Source organism: Callospermophilus lateralis, chromosome 7, assembly GCF_048772815.1.
Source record: "Callospermophilus lateralis isolate mCalLat2 chromosome 7, mCalLat2.hap1, whole genome shotgun sequence".
NCBI lineage: Eukaryota > Metazoa > Chordata > Mammalia > Rodentia > Sciuridae > Callospermophilus > Callospermophilus lateralis.
The window spans coordinates 58,921,300-58,939,213 of NC_135311.1; the positions used below are offsets into that span (position 1 = coordinate 58,921,300).

General features: G+C 31.2%; 1 protein-coding gene across 1 annotated transcript in view; it reads left to right on the plus strand.

Moving 5' to 3' along the window:
* Positions 1–17,914, plus strand: part of Dpyd (dihydropyrimidine dehydrogenase) — a 798,303-nt gene that overhangs the window by 207,974 nt on the left and 572,415 nt on the right. Inside the window, exons 6-7 of the mRNA XM_076863439.1 lie at positions 694–890; positions 12,144–12,225. Of these exons, the coding sequence (XP_076719554.1) occupies positions 694–890; positions 12,144–12,225 (279 nt within the window). The remainder of the gene's footprint in view (positions 1–693; positions 891–12,143; positions 12,226–17,914) is intronic.

A 17,914-nucleotide genomic window follows, 5' to 3' on the forward strand; every position in this document is an offset into this window, starting at 1 on the left:
TCTTCAAAATTCTTGATTTTCCTCTTCCTGCCAAGAAGTGGCAAATGCCTTTAAGAGGAAAGTGACTCCAAGACTGCCATCTAACTTCTCTGCTCTTACTTTCTCTCTGAGATCTTGGCAGCTCCAAGTCTACCTTACTTCAGTAGCTCTCTACTGCTTTAATCGGATTTCTAAAACATTATTATTCAATAACTAATCTATTCTAACCAGAAATAGATGTTATGAGGTTATTTTCTCATTATCTGCCATGTGCCAGATTGGTAGTAACTGCTGATAGTGTGTTGGTAATGTGCTTATATATATTTTCTTCTTAAGGAACTAGCAATCTACTACTGACGTAGAATCTTACCACATGCACACATAGGTTGTTAAGTATTTATTTTGGAGGCATAAAAAATGTACTGAGGATGAGCTCAGAGGATGAGCATCTTAACTTGGCCTAGAGGTAGGAGGAAGGAAGGTGAATCAGAAATTCTTTCTAGAGGAAAAATTCTAGAAAGAAATTTCAAAGATTGAGAGTTGGGCCATAAATTCTCATCTACTTCATATAATACAATTTATGTGTCATTTTAATGCTAAAAAGGTAATGTTCATTGCTAATTAAAACATTAATAGAGATAAAGCATTAAAAAGGTGTTTGAGAATGTAAAATTTAATTTCAAATTTTAATCATGGCAATTGATTTCTCCACAGGTGTTCAAAGCGATGAGTATCCCACAGATCAGAAATCCTTCTCTGCTACCCCCAGAAAAAATGCCTGAAGCCTATTCTGCAAAAATTGCTCTTTTTGGTGCTGGTCCTGCCAGTATAAGTTGTGCTTCTTTTCTGGCTCGATTAGGCTACTCTGACATCACTATATTTGAAAAACAAGAATATGTTGGTGGTTTAAGGTAATGCCTACATTTATTTCATGTTTGTAATGTCAAAAATGATACAGTAAAACAATTATGAATATTGTTGGTGCATAGTCATGTAGAAACTTGAGCTCACAGATGGCATTGTAAATGTTCTTATTCCAAATGCTCAGAATTTGATTATGTTCTTTACTTTAAAATTTGCAGTTGGCTTTCAGCAATATTTAAGAATTTCTCTGTCTAGTTCTGTGGGTTTGAGACAAATTTCTGGAAAACATTTTTTTTATTATAGGAACAAATCATAGAAAAGTTATTGTTCTATCCCTGAAAATCTCTTCTTTAATGGAAGTATATCTGAAAATCATGGATATTAGAAATGAGGGAAACCTGGCTCTATAGCATATTGGACCATTAATTTTGTTGTCTAGATAAACATGTCCTACTCACATATTTTCAGTGTAAAATTTCCATAGTCTTGCATTCGATTATGATTTTTGTCAGAATCTCCTAGAAATGTTCTAATTAAATGTACATATTTGTAGGGTCTAAACCAGTAATAGCTTTGTAATATTAAATATTACTAGTATTACTATTGTAAGGTAGGATTCACTCACATAGTCATTTTAATTCCAGATGGTTTCATACATAGAAATGGAAGATGTTCACTTTGTATGAGTGACTTTCCAGTGTTTTAGTCAAGCTTTAAAAATTGAGGGTTTTTGTTTTTATTGTTCTTGTTTAAAGTAAATGGAATCTTGGATATGTATTACATTTATTATCATAAATAAATAAAATGCATTATTAGTAAGGAGTAAGGAGTGGATATTCCTTAAGTATATAATCATTTTTTATGTAATTTTTTTTCAAAGTGTGTAATGTGACCATTTAGAATATCTATTTATAAACTTAGCATTTTTACATTTTTGTGGCTACAAAATTATTTGATAGACAATAATTTATCCTGTTTAATTATCATAAAATAAGTTTAATTACATTATGACTAAAGTTTGTGATGTTTCTTATGTTTTCTGACATTCATAAATATGTGGTAGTAAACGTACAAATTTCAATATCAGTTAACCCAACATAATAAGAAATTATTGATGTTTTGTTTTATTTATACAATATTTTGGTATATTTACTTATATAAATATTGATATTTAAGCTGCTGTTAATATAAAACTAGTTATCAACAAAGTATCACATACTAGGAAAACATTTTAGAGAGGCTATGAAGCATATAACCTAATTGTCAAGTAACAAGTATTTTTCTGTGTGGATGTTTTTTTCTGTCAACTTTAAGAGACTGCATATATTTTATGAATTTTTCTAGGAAATAAAATAATAAATTATTTTGGTGGAGGATATACACCAACTTTTAAAATGTCATTTTAATACAGTTTATTAACTCAGAAAAAATCTATTAACAATCTAAGTATAAGCATTGTGAGTTTTTTCCACAGTCATACACAACAGGAAGTATGTGAGTGAATTTAAAAAATGCAAGGTTAATTGTTGTATAACCTGGTAGATTAGTTAATATCTCTTTGCCCCTTAGTCACATTTTTGCGAAAAGCTTAAAACAGGCATGTTTGTGAATTATTATGTGTTGCCAATTTTAGTAGATGATTATGGTTTTAAAGATCTCTATATTTATTTTTCACTCAAATACATATAGACATTACTAAATTGTACAAATTAGCACTAAAACTGTGTTGTCTATATTCGCTGTATATTTTTAGACTGCCCTGTATTAGTAACCAAACATGTATTTTGTTGTTGTTGTTTTAAAATTTTATTTTCTTTCTTTTGCTTTTGATTCTTCCCAGTATAAAGACAATATGAAATGCTTAATCAGTCTCATGTGTACTGTCCCATGGTAGAAGCATTCTGTGTCATTGCTATGGATTATTAAAACTGATATGAAGTTAGCCAGAATTAAAACTGTTAAACTTTCCTGTTAATTTATTTTCCTACTTCCAGATGCCTTTCATTCTCTTGTATCTTCCAAGTGGCTAAAAAATATTAAATTAGATTTGTATTTGAAATCGATTGCTTAAAGAGGTGATGTCAGGTTTTATCTTTCCATCTCCTTTGCATCCAAATAGATTCTTTTATCCCTGGTGACTTAGTAACACAACCACTTTTTAAAAAAAATCGCTAGTTAAAGATATCCAGCATTCAATCCCTATTGTATTGAATACAATCAATTAAGTATTTTTTATACTTCAACAAATTAATTAAATATTCAGTATCTTGCTTTTTCTCAAACATGTATTCTTTTTTAAACATGAATTTAAAAGGGTTAAAAGGACTTGAAAGCATGATATTCATGATAAAAGGTTGTTAACAGATTGTTAACTATGCATGTATAGTGTACATACACCCATGCTTTCTAATTTTTTTTTAATTTAAAATTAATATTTTTTTATTGTGGCTTTTGTGCTAGGTAGAATGGTCAGGCCAATACTGTCCTTTGCTTTATTTTTTCAAATATTTCAGTGTTTTCATCATATCTATTGCATTTCATATTGTTTGTCAATAAATAAAAATGTGGTTTTGGGTAAATATTTATTTAATAGGAAATACTTTAATAACATGTATGATATAATACAAATTTAAAGCTAGTAGCTGTCCAATAATGAAGAAAATTTCTGAAAAAAAAACATGAAAATTTTGCTTTAAAAGAATAGAAAGTATAGGAAGTTGTAAGTAAATTCTATTACACATAAGAAACATGAGCAATTCTCTATTATCTCACATCTTTTCATTTTAGTTTAATTCTAATTTGTTATATATGACAGCAGAATGCATTACAGCTCATATTACACATATAGAGTACAATTTTTCCTATCTCTGGTTGTATACAAAGTATATTCACACCATTCATGTCTTTAAACATGTACTCAGGGTTCCAGACCTTAAACTATATTACAGAGCAACAGTAACAAAAATAGCATGATATTGGCACAAAAATAAACTGGTAGACCAATAGTACAGAATAGAGAGCACAGAGATTAATCCACATAATTATAGTCATCTTATATTAGAGAAAGGCACCAAAAACAAACATTGAAGAAAAAATAGCTTCTTCAACAAATGGTACTGGGAAAACTGGAAATCCATATGCAACAAAATGAAATTAAATCCCTATCTCTCCCCATGCCCAGAAACATGAGCATTCTAAGGCATTTTTTTTTCATGTTCTCTGACTGTTTTGAAGGATTTATGGTTGCCACAAGAAAAAATTTCAAAGACTTAAATTGTTAAAATAATACAGAAGAAAAAAAATGTTTTCATGAGCACAACAAACATGGGCAATAATTATTCCTATCAAACTCTGTTTTCTATCCTTTTATCCTCCTTCTCATCATGCAGTCTTCAAGCATAATATTATTTATTTTTTTTCACTTCCAGTTACTAACTACAGGCAAATTACTTATACTCTATATCTTGCCTGGATTCTCTCTGTGATTCTCTTCACCATAAACTTCACCATAATAATGTTGCTCCTCTTTGTGAGCTTGCTATCTCAAAGGTTGGCAAGTTCCTAAAAATATAGGAACTATCTTGATTACTCTTCAGTATGATGGCATGTATATTTTGTAAATACTTCTTAAGTGTCTTCTTCCACTTTCTTCTCTATGATGTCCTTTACATTTCACATCGTATATATCTGTAGGTTTTTTGGCTTCCTGATTTTTCTTTTCAAAGCCATTTTTTTTTTTAGTTTCTGAATCTAATTATAAGTCCATCTATTTGAAATCTTCCAATAACTCCCCCAATGTAAACAGAACAAAATCCACCTGCTATAGAAAGTCCTCCATAATCTGATATTCACGTTTAACCCTTCCTTTTTTTCTTTCCTTCCTTCCTTTAATATATTAGAAGATCAACTATATGCTGATCATTCTGGCACTAGAATTATATAAGTGAGTAAGAAAAAGTGCCTAGTCTTGTGGGGTATATATTCTAGTGATGTAGAGATATATAGCAAATGAATAAGAAACCAAATATTGACTGTATCAGGTGATTTTTAAATGCAAGGAGTCTTTTTTAAGATGATAGTTTTGATGAGGGACAGCAGGAAATGGTGGAATAAGTACCCTTTCCTGATCATATCCCTGCAAAAACATCAATTTCAACAACTTGATGTATTCTTCTCATTCTGACAGGAGTGAGATAAATCTTAGAGTAGTTTTCATTTGCATTTCTCTAGTTGCTAGAGATGTTGAACACTTTTTCCATGTATTTGTTGATCAATTGTATTTCTTCTTCTGTGAAGTGTCTATTTAGTTCCTTAGCCCATTTGTTGATAGGATTATTTGTTTATTTGGTGTTGAATTTTTTGAGTTCTTTATATATCCTCGAGATCAATGCTTTATTGGAGGTGGAGGTGGTAGAGATTTTCTTTCAATCTGTAGGCTGTCTCCTCACATTATTGTTTTCTTGGCTGAGAAAAAGCTTTTTAATTTGAATCCATCCCATTTATTAATTCTTGATTTTGCTTCTTGAGCTTTAGAAGTCTTGTTAAGGAAGTCAAATTCTAGACTGAAATGGTGAAGATTTGGGCCTATTTTTTCTCCTATTAGCACAGGGTCTCTGTTCTAGTGCTTAAAATCTTTGATCCACTTTGAGTTGATTTTTGTGCAAGGTGAGAGATAGAGGTTTAATTTCATTTTGCTACATATGGATTTCCAGTTTTGCCAGCACTATTTATTGAACAGACTATCTTTTCTCCAGTGAATTTTTTGGGCACCTTTGTCTAGTATGACATAACCATATTTATGTGGGTTTGTCTTTTAACAAGAAAGCACACGTTTTGGCTTGGCTATGGTTGTCTTGATTGTGACAGGAATATGCTTTGGTCTATGGTCTTCCATTTAAAACATTAGAAGTTTCTTTTTAGTTGACTTGGACCTTTTTCAATATTTTGTTAGTATCATTGTCTTTAATAAAGAAGATTCTTTAACAAGTTCTGTCACCTTGTTTTTGTTCTTCCTAATCTTAGCTGGTGGAATGTGACATGCTTGAAATACATGTAGTTGCAATCATGAATTTTATACCTTTGTAGTCCTTAATCGCTTTTGTATTGTTTCCAGGTTAATTTCTCACCTTGGCCACTTGCTGACAACATTGGCAGTAAATTTTGTATGGTTAGGGGCTATGATGAACAAAAAAACATAAAATTAAACCAAGAACAAATAAAATGGTGGAATTGAGAGTTAGGGTAACATGGGATATATGAGGCTATTGGTAGTTTAATATGGCATACTGTTTTAGAGTAAACTTTAGTTTTTGAGATGGTGTCTCATTATGTTACTGAGGTTGGTCTAAAACTCTGGAACTCGGGTGGTCCTCCTTTAGCCCCCTATGTAGCAGGGACTAGAAATAACATAAATCACCACACCTGACTAGTAACTTTTTAATAAGTAGAAGTAAACTCTAGTAGAGATAAAAATATGGCATAGTAAATACATAGGCCAGTAAAATAGTGGTTTATAGTTATCAAGTATTATGGACTATACATAATTGTATGTAGTATATTTTTATTTGATTGGCAGCATGCTAACTTTGACCAATATCACCAGAAACATGATTAATGAGTTATGTTATGAAATTTCAGTGTCTTTGACATTACTAGATGGAATTTTTCAGTTCCATTGTAATCCTTTGTGGTCATTGTCATGTGCAGTCATAGAGAATTTGAATATTCTTAACAGTAGGCTACCCAGTTGAAAACTTATAGACCAGGGGACACTGTCCAAAGTGCTGAGGAAACTTAGGAACACTGCACCCCACAGTTCCACTTGAGAACACTGCACCCAGCAATTCAATCTTTTTGAAGTGTCAGAGAAGTAAAGACGTTCCCAGTTAAGTAAAAGCTGAAGATGTTCATCATTACCAGATCAAGCTTACAAAAATTGCTAAAGGGAGTTCTGTATCTCAAAGAAAATAGTGGTAATGAGTAACGATGAAAATATTAAGAATTACAAAACTTACTCATAAAAGTAATACAATAAAATTGAGAATATTCTCATTATATAATGATGGGATAGAAATCACTATCTTTAGTATATAGATTAAAAGTCAAAAATAGTAAAAAAACAACCTACAGTGATTTGTTAAATGTATATGTAACATAAAATGATATAAATTTTTGTGTCCAAAAATCAAGATGTGTGGTGACATATACTTAAGGGATAGAGTATTTTTTTTTTTTTGTGTGTGTGTGTGTGTGTGAGAGAGAGAGAGAGAGAGAGAGAGAGAGAGAGAGAGAGAGGGAGGGAGAGAGAGGGAGAGAGAGGGAGAGAGGGAGGGAGATCATTGTTAACAGCTTAAAATAACCTAACTATAAGACGCCATTTATAAGCCTCATGGTAACTACAAAGCAAAACCTATAATGTGTACAATAAAATAGAAAGCAAAAAATCAAAAGATATTCATAGAGAAAAATCACATTACCACAAAGGAAAATATAGATATGAAAAAAGGAAGAAAAAAATTAACAAAACAATCAACATAATGACAAAATTCTTGATAGTGCTTACCTATCAATGATCACTTTGAATATAAATGTTTTATATTCTCTAGTTAAAATACACAGTATCTAAATGAATGAAAATAACAGGAAGTAGACTCAATGCTGTTTATAAGAGGCTTATTGGTAAGGACAAATACTGAAAAGTGAAAGAGTGGAAAAAGAGTTTACGTGCAAATGGAAACCAAAAAGAGCAGGGGTGACTATAATGATATCAGATGAAATGAACTTCAAGTCAAAACTTTAAATATATACACATGCATCATTATATAATGATACAGGGGTTAATTCAGCAAAATGATATGATAATTTTAAGTATACATGTACCCAAAGCAGTAGCACTCAAATACAACCAAATATGAATAGTACTAAAGGAAGAGACAAATGACTGCAACTCCTCACTTTCAGTGAAGAACAGATTATAGAAACAAAAGTTCATCAACAAAAATCAAATATATATTGCACTGTAGACATATACTGATCCTATTGAGGGTAATTAGCTCTTCTAAAGAAGAAATGAAAGACATCAGATTGGAAAGAAAATTATATTGTCCCTGTCTACAAATGACTTGGTCTTATATATTGAAAACCCCAAAGACCACACCAAAAACCTGTTAGATTTAATAAACAAATTTAGTAAAATTGGAGGATATGAAATCAGTATACAAAAATCAATAGCATTTCTATACACCCACAGCCAGCTATCTGAAAAACATTAAGAAAGTGATTTCACTTATAATATTTATGAGATAAATACCCAGGAATATATCTAATTAAAGATATGAAAGATCTTTAAAAGTAACATGACAAAACATTGCTGAAAGAAAGGGAAAAGGATATATGTAAAAAATAAAAAGACATCCCAGGTTCATGAATTTGGAGAATAAGTATTGTTAAAATATCCATATAACAAACAATCTACAGATTCAATGCAATCCCTGCACAATCCCAATAATTACTTTTCACAAAAAAATAAAGTCCTGAATTTTACATGGAACCACAAAGGATTCTGTGCATTCAAAGTAAACTTGAGGGAAAATAAAAAAGTTGAATTCATCACACTAACTTCAAAATATTGTACAAAGTCAACGTAATTCAAGCAGCATGGTTTTAGCATAAAATAGCACACAGGCAGTGGAACTAGGGAGGCCAGGAATAAATCCACATATTTACAGCCAACTGGTATTCAGAAAAGGTGCCATGATCACTCAATAGGAGAAGGACAGTCTTTAATAAAGGGTGTTGGGAAAATTGGGTATCCACAGGCAGAAGAATGAAAATAGACCCCTGTCTCTTAAAAGTTACAAAACCACCTTGAGATAAAGACTTAGATGTAAATCCATAGAACCTGACACCACTACAGGAAACATAGGGAAAAAGTTCCATGACACTGGTCTGAGTAATAATTCCTACATATGACCTCTAAAGCAAAGGAACAAATCCAAAAAAGAGAAAAAATAACATAAAAATTAAAAGCTTCTGCACACCAATGAAACAGTTAACAACAGAGTTAATGGAGAAAATAATGTAAACTACATATTTGGCAAGGGGTTTTTGCCAAAACTTGCACATAAGGAACTAATAGCTAGAAATCAAATAATTCTATTTTTGAAATGTGCTAAAGACCTGAATAGACATCCTTAAAAGAAGACATATAGATGACAAACAGGAGTTTTAATGAACTTTTTTTTAGTGATATAAAGTTGAAATGAGGTATCACCTCATGCTTTGTATAATGATTACTATTTAAAATATTAAAGATAGCAAGTATTAACAAGAATGTGGGCAAAAGGGAACCCTTGTCATCCTCTTGTGGAAATTTGATTAGTATAGTCATTATGGGAAATAATATGGAGCTTCCTCAAAAACTTAAAAAATATAGTATAGCAATACCACTATACTAATTAAATATTCAAAGAAATTAAAATTAATATGTCAAAGATATATCTGCACTCCTATGTTTATTATAGGACTGTTCACGGTAGCCAAGGCATGATTCCAGCTTCTGTCCATCCACAAATGAATATATATATATATATATATATATATATATATATATATATATATATATATATAAATGTAGTAAATACATGCAATTGAACACTCTTAATTTATTAAAAAATGATATTGTATCATTTGTGACAATATAGATGGACCTGAAGAATATTAATTGAAATGTTCTATGGATAAAATATCAAATGCTGCATAATGTCATTTATATAAGGAATCTAAAAATGTTGATCTGATTGGAGAGAGCAGAATGGTGATCTCCACAGGCTTGGGTGGTTAGGGAGAGTAGGAGATAGGAAGATGTAAATTGCAGGCAGTAGGAGGAGTTTTAAAAAGTGTCTAGAATAGGCAAATTTGTAGAGACAGAAAGTAGTTGAGTAATTGAATGGGGGCAGGAGATTGAGAGAAGAGGATTGGAGGAGGGGTGGGGAGAGACATGGGGGATGGTTTCTAACAATTATGGGATTTCTTTTTTATCTTTTTTTCATTTGGATGATGAAAATATTCTAAAATTGATTGTGGTGATGGTTTCATAACTATGAGCATATGAAAAAATCATTGGATTGCACACTGAAGTGGATAAATTATATTATATGTGAATTACATAAGTAGTTTTTTAAAAAGGAAGTATGCCAGAAAAATCAATTTATAAAACATGATCTTTACTGTAAAGAAATGAAAATGAAAAATAGCACTTTTAGTAGTCTATTTAGCATATTAGTTGCCCAGAATATATTATTTTAAATATGCTTAACCATCTAGTCCATTCAACAAAATTAAAAATAAAACAAAATGTTTTAAACATTAATATTAAGACACTTTAATATTAAAGACAGTTCACACTGTCACTATTTTAAATTTAAATACAAATAAAAACTTTTTGTGGTTATGCAAAATGACAGAATTGAAGTAATTCACATTGTAGCAGGTGCTACTCTTTCATGAATTTTGGATCAATTGTCCAAATATTGGAATATACACTATCACCAGGGGGAAGGCACTTGATACCTTCAGGGAGTGGGAATGAGAAGCATTTGTAGATGAATCAGCAAGAACCTGTGGCAGCTGTTAACTAGAGATTTCCAAATTAAAATCCTTGTGGAACACAATATTACTGAAGAATGAATAACAAAAACAGGGCAATTTAAAACTTTGATATATGGTAGTAAAACTCTATGGAAACTGTAATGAGTGTTTTGAATTTTATCACTGCGTTGGGTTAAATGACTAATTCATAAAAATAATACAAGTCAGGCTCATTTTATTAAGTTTTATAATTTTGTTGTCTTAGTTTGCTCTCTTAGTTTGTTGTAAGACATGCCGGGGAAAGGTGATTCTCTCATACTTATTCATTTATCATATGTACCGAGCATGGGACTCCATGGTTTCAGGGCAACATGGAGTTCCAAGTAGACCTCCTAATGCCCCTGCAAACTGGATCCTCGTTTTCTCTGGTTTCTCAGTGTTCAAAGTACAGTGATACAGACCATGACTGTTCCTTCCTTATTACTGAGGTTTCTTCCTCGTAGGTTAGACAGGACCTTCTTTCTTTCTTTCTGGCCAAAAGAAAAGTTATTTCTGCTTCTTATAACTTGCTATTTTAGTTATTTTAAAAATCAATGTCATTGGCCTGCACTAGTTCCACCCACCCATGCACCCCCCCACACCACACACATATGCTAGTGATATATATTTTTTTTAATCCCTACACTTCCTTTTAGGTCCCATAAAAATCTCAGATTAGGGTTTAGCCATAGGAAGATATACAACCTCACAATAGCTCTGGCCTTATTTAAGATCCTCCTTTTGCTGTACTTGGTTTGCTTGGCTCTAGCTTTTTATTTATGGCCCATTGTTTTCATCAGACCTTGCTTTTAGTTCATTTTTAATCTGCCATAGAGCCTCATGTTGTTTGTGTCCACATACAACCCATAATAATTAGGAATATTTCTGCTTAGCATTTGAAGGCAGCACTCTCTGTGGCGCTCACAGCCTTCTGAAGAACCGGGGTGGAGTTCATAGGACAGCCTAGGAGAGACTAATTTCTCCTCTAGGCCCAAATTCATTCTTAGATTTAATCTTATATTCCTAGCTAGATGGAAAAATTGTCTAGTGTAGGGCTTTCATTTCATACTGTTTAATATTTGGTATGTTTTGTAGCATTGTGCTTGGTACCTTGTTGAGTGTTTGAAATACAGAAATTAATTTAGTAGTCAAGTTCTTGTGTCTTACTAGTATACTACTAGTATTCTAAATTGTATTCTAAACAAACAGCATGGTAATACATAGTTTCATGTTAGAATTTCAAAAATTTATATGTCTATTTTGTTCACAAAGTATATTAGTGTGTTTGTATATATGTGTGCTTGTGTAAATGAAACCTTACACGTATTTTAAATTGTTTTACTTTTTAAAATTGTATTATCTTAGGACTTCATAGAATTGTTATTAAATAAATCAATAAATATTGAATTACAAGTATTGAAATTGCTTTTGACTAATTTTATGTTGTTTATAACTGATTATAATTCATTTTTTATATCAGTTTCTATTCTAGCTTAAGTTCATGTATTATTTTGCCACAACATGCACGTATGCTTACATTATGTGTTATTTAAATACACTTAGGAGAGAGGCTTATTCCCTTAATACTGATCAATAAAGGTATATTGCACTTTTTAGACTGGTAAATTTCTACTAATGCTGATGCTTATTTTTTTCTTTCTTTCTTTTTTTAGCACTTCTGAAATTCCTCAGTTCCGGCTGCCGTATGATGTAGTGAATTTTGAGATTGAGCTTATGAAGGATCTTGGTGTAAAGGTGAACAAAAAAATATATGTGTTTATTTCTCAAAAATCAAGAGGGAAGCTCTACACTAAGGATTAACAGCAAATGTCATGCATTTTAGGAAAGAACAATTAAAAGCTACACCAGGCAGAAGCAGAAAGATGCTTCCCTTTGCTTAGGGCATTTGTCTGTCTTCTGTCTGAATGCCACTAGCCTGGAAAAGGGCAATCAATAGTTCTCATCTGGCACGCCTGCATGTGATTAATTGTCTGTAAGAAACAAATTCCTAAATTGCTTTAGGGTTTCAGTGCAGCTAATAGAAGGATTTGGATTCTTTAATCACATTTTTTTTCATGCAAGTTGTATGCACTCTGAAGCAGTATTCCACAATTTGGAACATTATTTCTTAGAGAGGTTTATTTATTATATGCATCATGTCATCATTGTTAATGTAATAATTCTTTCTGAACATGAGCAGTAAATTAGTAGGGTAGAAAGCAAAATATCTTTATTGTTTTGAAAGAAAATACTGTGTTGTTTTACAGATGGTCAAAAAGTTTACACATTGTACTTTCAGAATATAGCTGTAGATAATCCTCTTCTTTTAATCAACTAAGAGGTTTTACTCTGGCTTTTAATTCAACATGCTACTATTTGTCTCAAAATTTTAATTTTTCATATAACACAACAGAATAATAATGTACTATGATTTTCATAATACATTCTATAAATATATTCAGAAAATATTTTGAAAAGTAATTGACAAATTACTTATGGATCTTACATTTACTACTAAAACATTAAATTAAGCAATAAAATGGGAAGCACTCAAAACAGTGTTTTGTACTTTAATACTTACATTTACATTTTGTTCAACAGTGGTTGGGTTGGGAAAATTTTCACATGTAATTCTAGACAAAAAGTTCAATAGCAAAAATAGTGTATATATGCACAACTTTATGAAAACTAAGTGTTCAAAACACAATTTTTTTATGGGTGTTCATTTTTTTCCTTTTTTATTGGTTGTTCAAAACATTGCAAAGCTCTTGACATATCATATTTCAAAACACACAATTTAATGATCATTGTTTACAAAAGTAAATTCTTTAAATGTTATTCAGTTTGAATTTAATTTCTTAATTCTCATTAAATAAAGAAATACTATTGAACCTTCAAACTAATATATGTTACTACCAATGATAGATGAATCATAAATTACTTTAGGCATATAAAATTTATCTAATAAGTAATTGAAAACTGCATTTAGTTTGCATAGGATCAGATATGTTATATAAATCAGAGCATACACATTCTTTGTACTTGAAAACTCAAAGTATAGAAATAGACAATGTACTGAGTATGGAAAATATACATTTTAGCTATACTCATGCCACTTTTTAATTTTATGGTTTGGTATCTTTGGCAAGGTCAATATCTTTAGTAGCCAAGGTTAATATCTCTTCAAAAACATTCTACTACCGTTTGGGCAAAATAGAAACATATCTGTTTATGTAGGTGAGGAGTATCTCTGGAAATATAAGAATCTGATAGCATATATTGCTTTGGGAAGCTGTAGAAAGAAATTTTCACCATTTTGTATATTTGAATTTTAAACCCTGTGAATTTATTGCATTATTGAGAAGAAATGAGAACCTATAGACGTTAAGAATATTTGTTTAGCCACATCTTAGATTGTTCTAAGATGTGAAGAAGAGAGTAGTCAAGCTAGCTTTGTGAACAGTGAATTGTATGTATATTTCTGAGGAGAGGAAAGCAGAGAAGATCTTGTTCACTTTGATTTCTTGCATCCACTGATGAAGTACCCTCCCTGCTTTTACGGCCAATTGACTTTAGCCCTTTCAGGTACATTTTTAATAGTGATTGGCACTTGCAGGCACTTGTCAACACCTTTCTATTTTCACCCAGATTCTTCTTGTCATCTGCCACTCAACTAATATGCATTTAAAACTCAACAATAATTTCCTGGCATTAATATGAGATTTTCTTTGAGTTCATACTCTTTGACTCCTGTGTAGCTTCAGATTCATAAATCCATATTTGTGTGTGTGTGTGTGTGTGTGTGTGTGTGTGTATGTTGGTTTTCAAGGTCTGTCATTATCTTGTTGATTCTTTTCCTTTTTTTCTAATAGGTATGTTTTATTTTTTAAGTAAATAATTATTCAGAATTTACTTTGATAAATCATGAGTCGAAGATAGAACTATCTGTAACCATAATTTTTTAAAATTTCAGTCCTGTATTCTTAGTAGTTTAAAAACATATCCATCATCCAAAATATAAAGTAATCATATCTAGAAGAGTTCAACTCTTAGCTGGGCGCAGTGGTGCACACCTGTAGTCCCAGCAGCTCTGGAGCCTGAGGCAGGAGGATCATGAGTTCAAAGCCAGCCTCTTAGTAAAAGCTAGGCCCTAAGAAACTCAGTGAGATGGTGTCTCTAAATAAAATACAAAATATTGCTGGGGATGTGGCTCAGTAGTCTAGTGTACCCAAGTTCGATCCCCAGTACCCTCACCAGAAAGAAAAAAAAAGAGTTCAACTCTTTATATTCAATTCCAACTCTCTCATTTAGTTAAATTTCCTATTGAATAATTTTAGTTTATTTCATATTTAATAGGGATGATTTTCTTCACTTTAAAACAAATATTTCAAGGCAAATATTATGTCACTAACAATGAGAATTTTATGTATTTATGTCATTTTTTCTTTCATTAATTCAATGACTAAAATGTCTAACATGTTAAAAAAGTATGCTAAACATGATTCTTATTCTTGTCTCTGAGACAGATTTTAAATCATATTGAATATTTTTTTCTATTTTTACCAAAATTTTATCTTTTAAAACAATTTTAATGAAGGGCATTAAATTTTCAACTACCATTTAAAAAACTTCTGTACAGTTATATATTGAATTGTATTATTCTTTGCTTTTCTGAAATATATTGAATTTTCACCATATTTTATTATTTTTTGGAATTGCAAAATTAGATTTGTTTTTTAAATATTAAAATTTCATTTTGCATTTATATTTTGTAGTGAATATTAGATCTAGAAATATTATGGATAGTAGTAAATAGTTATTTTTGTCCTTACAGAGTTTCAAAGCTAGAGGGAGTAGTTTTATTCTGTTTTGCTACAGTTTTTATTTGTTCTCTTTGTGAATTTTATGATAGAGTTGGGCTTATGAAAATAAACTTCCAAGCATTTCATTATTTTATAATTGATAAGGATATTGTCATGAAACAAAACTTTTATTAAGCTGAAAAATTTTGTGCTTTGGACCTCAAAGACTTTTTAGAGAAAGAGATAGAACTTTGATCATTAAAAAAATTTCCAAGGTTATTACTCTCTTTCACCTCTTTTATTCTTTTATCACTGTTTTAGGTCAATATAGCTATATGTAACATTGGAGTTAATCTTGACATAATTATACAAACATGAAATATAATTTCTCCAATTCAGTCCCCAGTATTTTCCTTTCTTTCTCCTCCTACCTCCACCTGTTCCCTTTCCTTTACTCTACTGATCCTTCCCCTATTTATTGAGAGTTTTATTTTTTTTTAATTAGTGCTTTGTGGCTGTACATATGGGTGAAATTCACTGTGGTGCATTCATATACGTACATGGGATAGTTTGTTTAATTTCATTTCACTGTTCTCATGTCAATCTTAGCAATATATATTTTCCTAGAAATACAAATGATTTTTTTCTCTTTTAATGCTGAGTAATATTGCATTGTGTATATATATATATCACAGTTTCTTTACCCATTCCATTCATCTATTGAAGGACATCTAGGTTGGTTCCACAATTTAGCTATTGTATGTTGTGCTACTATAAACATTGATGTGACTGTGTCACTGTAGTATACTGTTTTTAAGTCCTTTGGATATCAGCCAAGGAGTGGGATAACTGGGTCAAAAGGTGGTCAAGAGATTCCATTTCAGGAATCTTCATACAGCTTTTCAGATTGGCTCCATCAACTTTCAGTCCCACCAGCAATGTAAGAGTGTGCCTTTTCCCCACATCCTCACCAACACTTATTTTTGTGTGTTTTCTCAATAACTGCCACTCTAACTGGAATAAGATAAAATCTTAAGAGTTTTGATTTGCATTTCTCTAATTGCTGGAGATGTTGAAAATGTTTTTAAATATTTATTAATTGCTTGTATATCTTCTTCTGAAGAGTGTCTGTTCAGTTCCTTACACCATTTATTTATTGGATTATTTGTTTTTTTAGTGTTAAGTTTTTTGAGTTATATATCCTGGAGACTTGTGCTGTATCTGATGTGCCTGTGGTAAAAATTTGCTCTTATTCTGTAGGCTCTTTATCACCTCACTGATTATTTCTTTTCCTGAGAAGAAGCTTTTCAATTTGAATCCATCCCATTTATTGATTATTGATTTCTTGCGCTTTAGGAATCTTGTTACAAAAGTAGGGGCCTAACCAGACATGATGAAGATTTGGGTCTGCTTTTTCTTCTGGTAGGCATATCATCTCTTGTCTAATTCCTAGATGCTTGATCCACTTTAAGTTGAATTTTGTGCATGTTGAGAGATAGGAGCTTAATTTCATTTTGTTGCATATGGATTCCCAGTTTTCCAGCACTACTTGTTGAAGAGGCTATCTTTTCTCCAATATGTTTTTGTCATCTTTGTCTAGCATGAGATAACCATATTTATGTGTCTTCTATTCTGTACCATTGTTATACAAGTCTATTTTGGTGCCCATACCTTGCCATTTTTGTTACTATTGTTCTATAGTATAGTTTATATTGTGATGTTACCTGCTTCACTCTTCTTGCTAAGGATTGCTTTGGCTATTCTGGGTCTCTTATTTTTCCAGATGAATTTCATGATTCCCTTTTCTATTTCTGTGAGGAATTTCATTGGGATTTTGATTAGAATTGCATTAAATCTGTATAGTGTTTTTGGTAGTATAGTCATTTTGACAATATTAATTCTGCCTATGCAAGAACAAGGGTGATTCTTCTATCCTCTAAAGTCATCTTTAATTTATTTCTTTAGCATTCTGTAGTTTTCATTGTAGTGGTCTTTCTCCTCTTTTGTTAATTTGATTCCAAATATTTTTTTGAGGCTATTGTAAATGGGGTAGTTTTCCTAGTTTCTGTTTTAGTGGATTTGTTACTGATGCACAGAAATGGATTTGATTTATTGGTATTGATTTTATGTACTGCTACTTTGCTGAATTCGGTTATTAGTTCTAGAAGTTTTCTGGTAGAATTTTTCAGATCCTCTAAGTATAGAATCATGTCATTGTTGTTTTTTATTTCCTCCTCGTGGAATATTTTGCCAAAGATGTTCTGTAATATAGGCTTTCTAGTTGTAAATACTTTTAACTTTGTTTGTCATGGAAGGTTATTATTTCATCATTAAATCTAAAACTTAATTTTGCTGGATAAAATATTTTGGTTGGCATCCATTTTCTTTCAGAGCTTGGTATGTATTATTCCAGGATCTTTTAGCTTTGAGGGTCTTGGTTGAGAGATCTGAGGAGATTCTAATTGGTTCCCCCCTATATGTAGTCTGATTCCTTTCTCTTGTTGCTTTTAAAATTCTCTTCTTATTCTGTATGCTAGGCATTTTCATTATAATGTGCTGTGATGCAGATCTATTGTGATTTTGTATATTTGGTGTCCTATAAGCCTCTTGTATTTGATTTTCCTATTTATTTTTTATGTTTG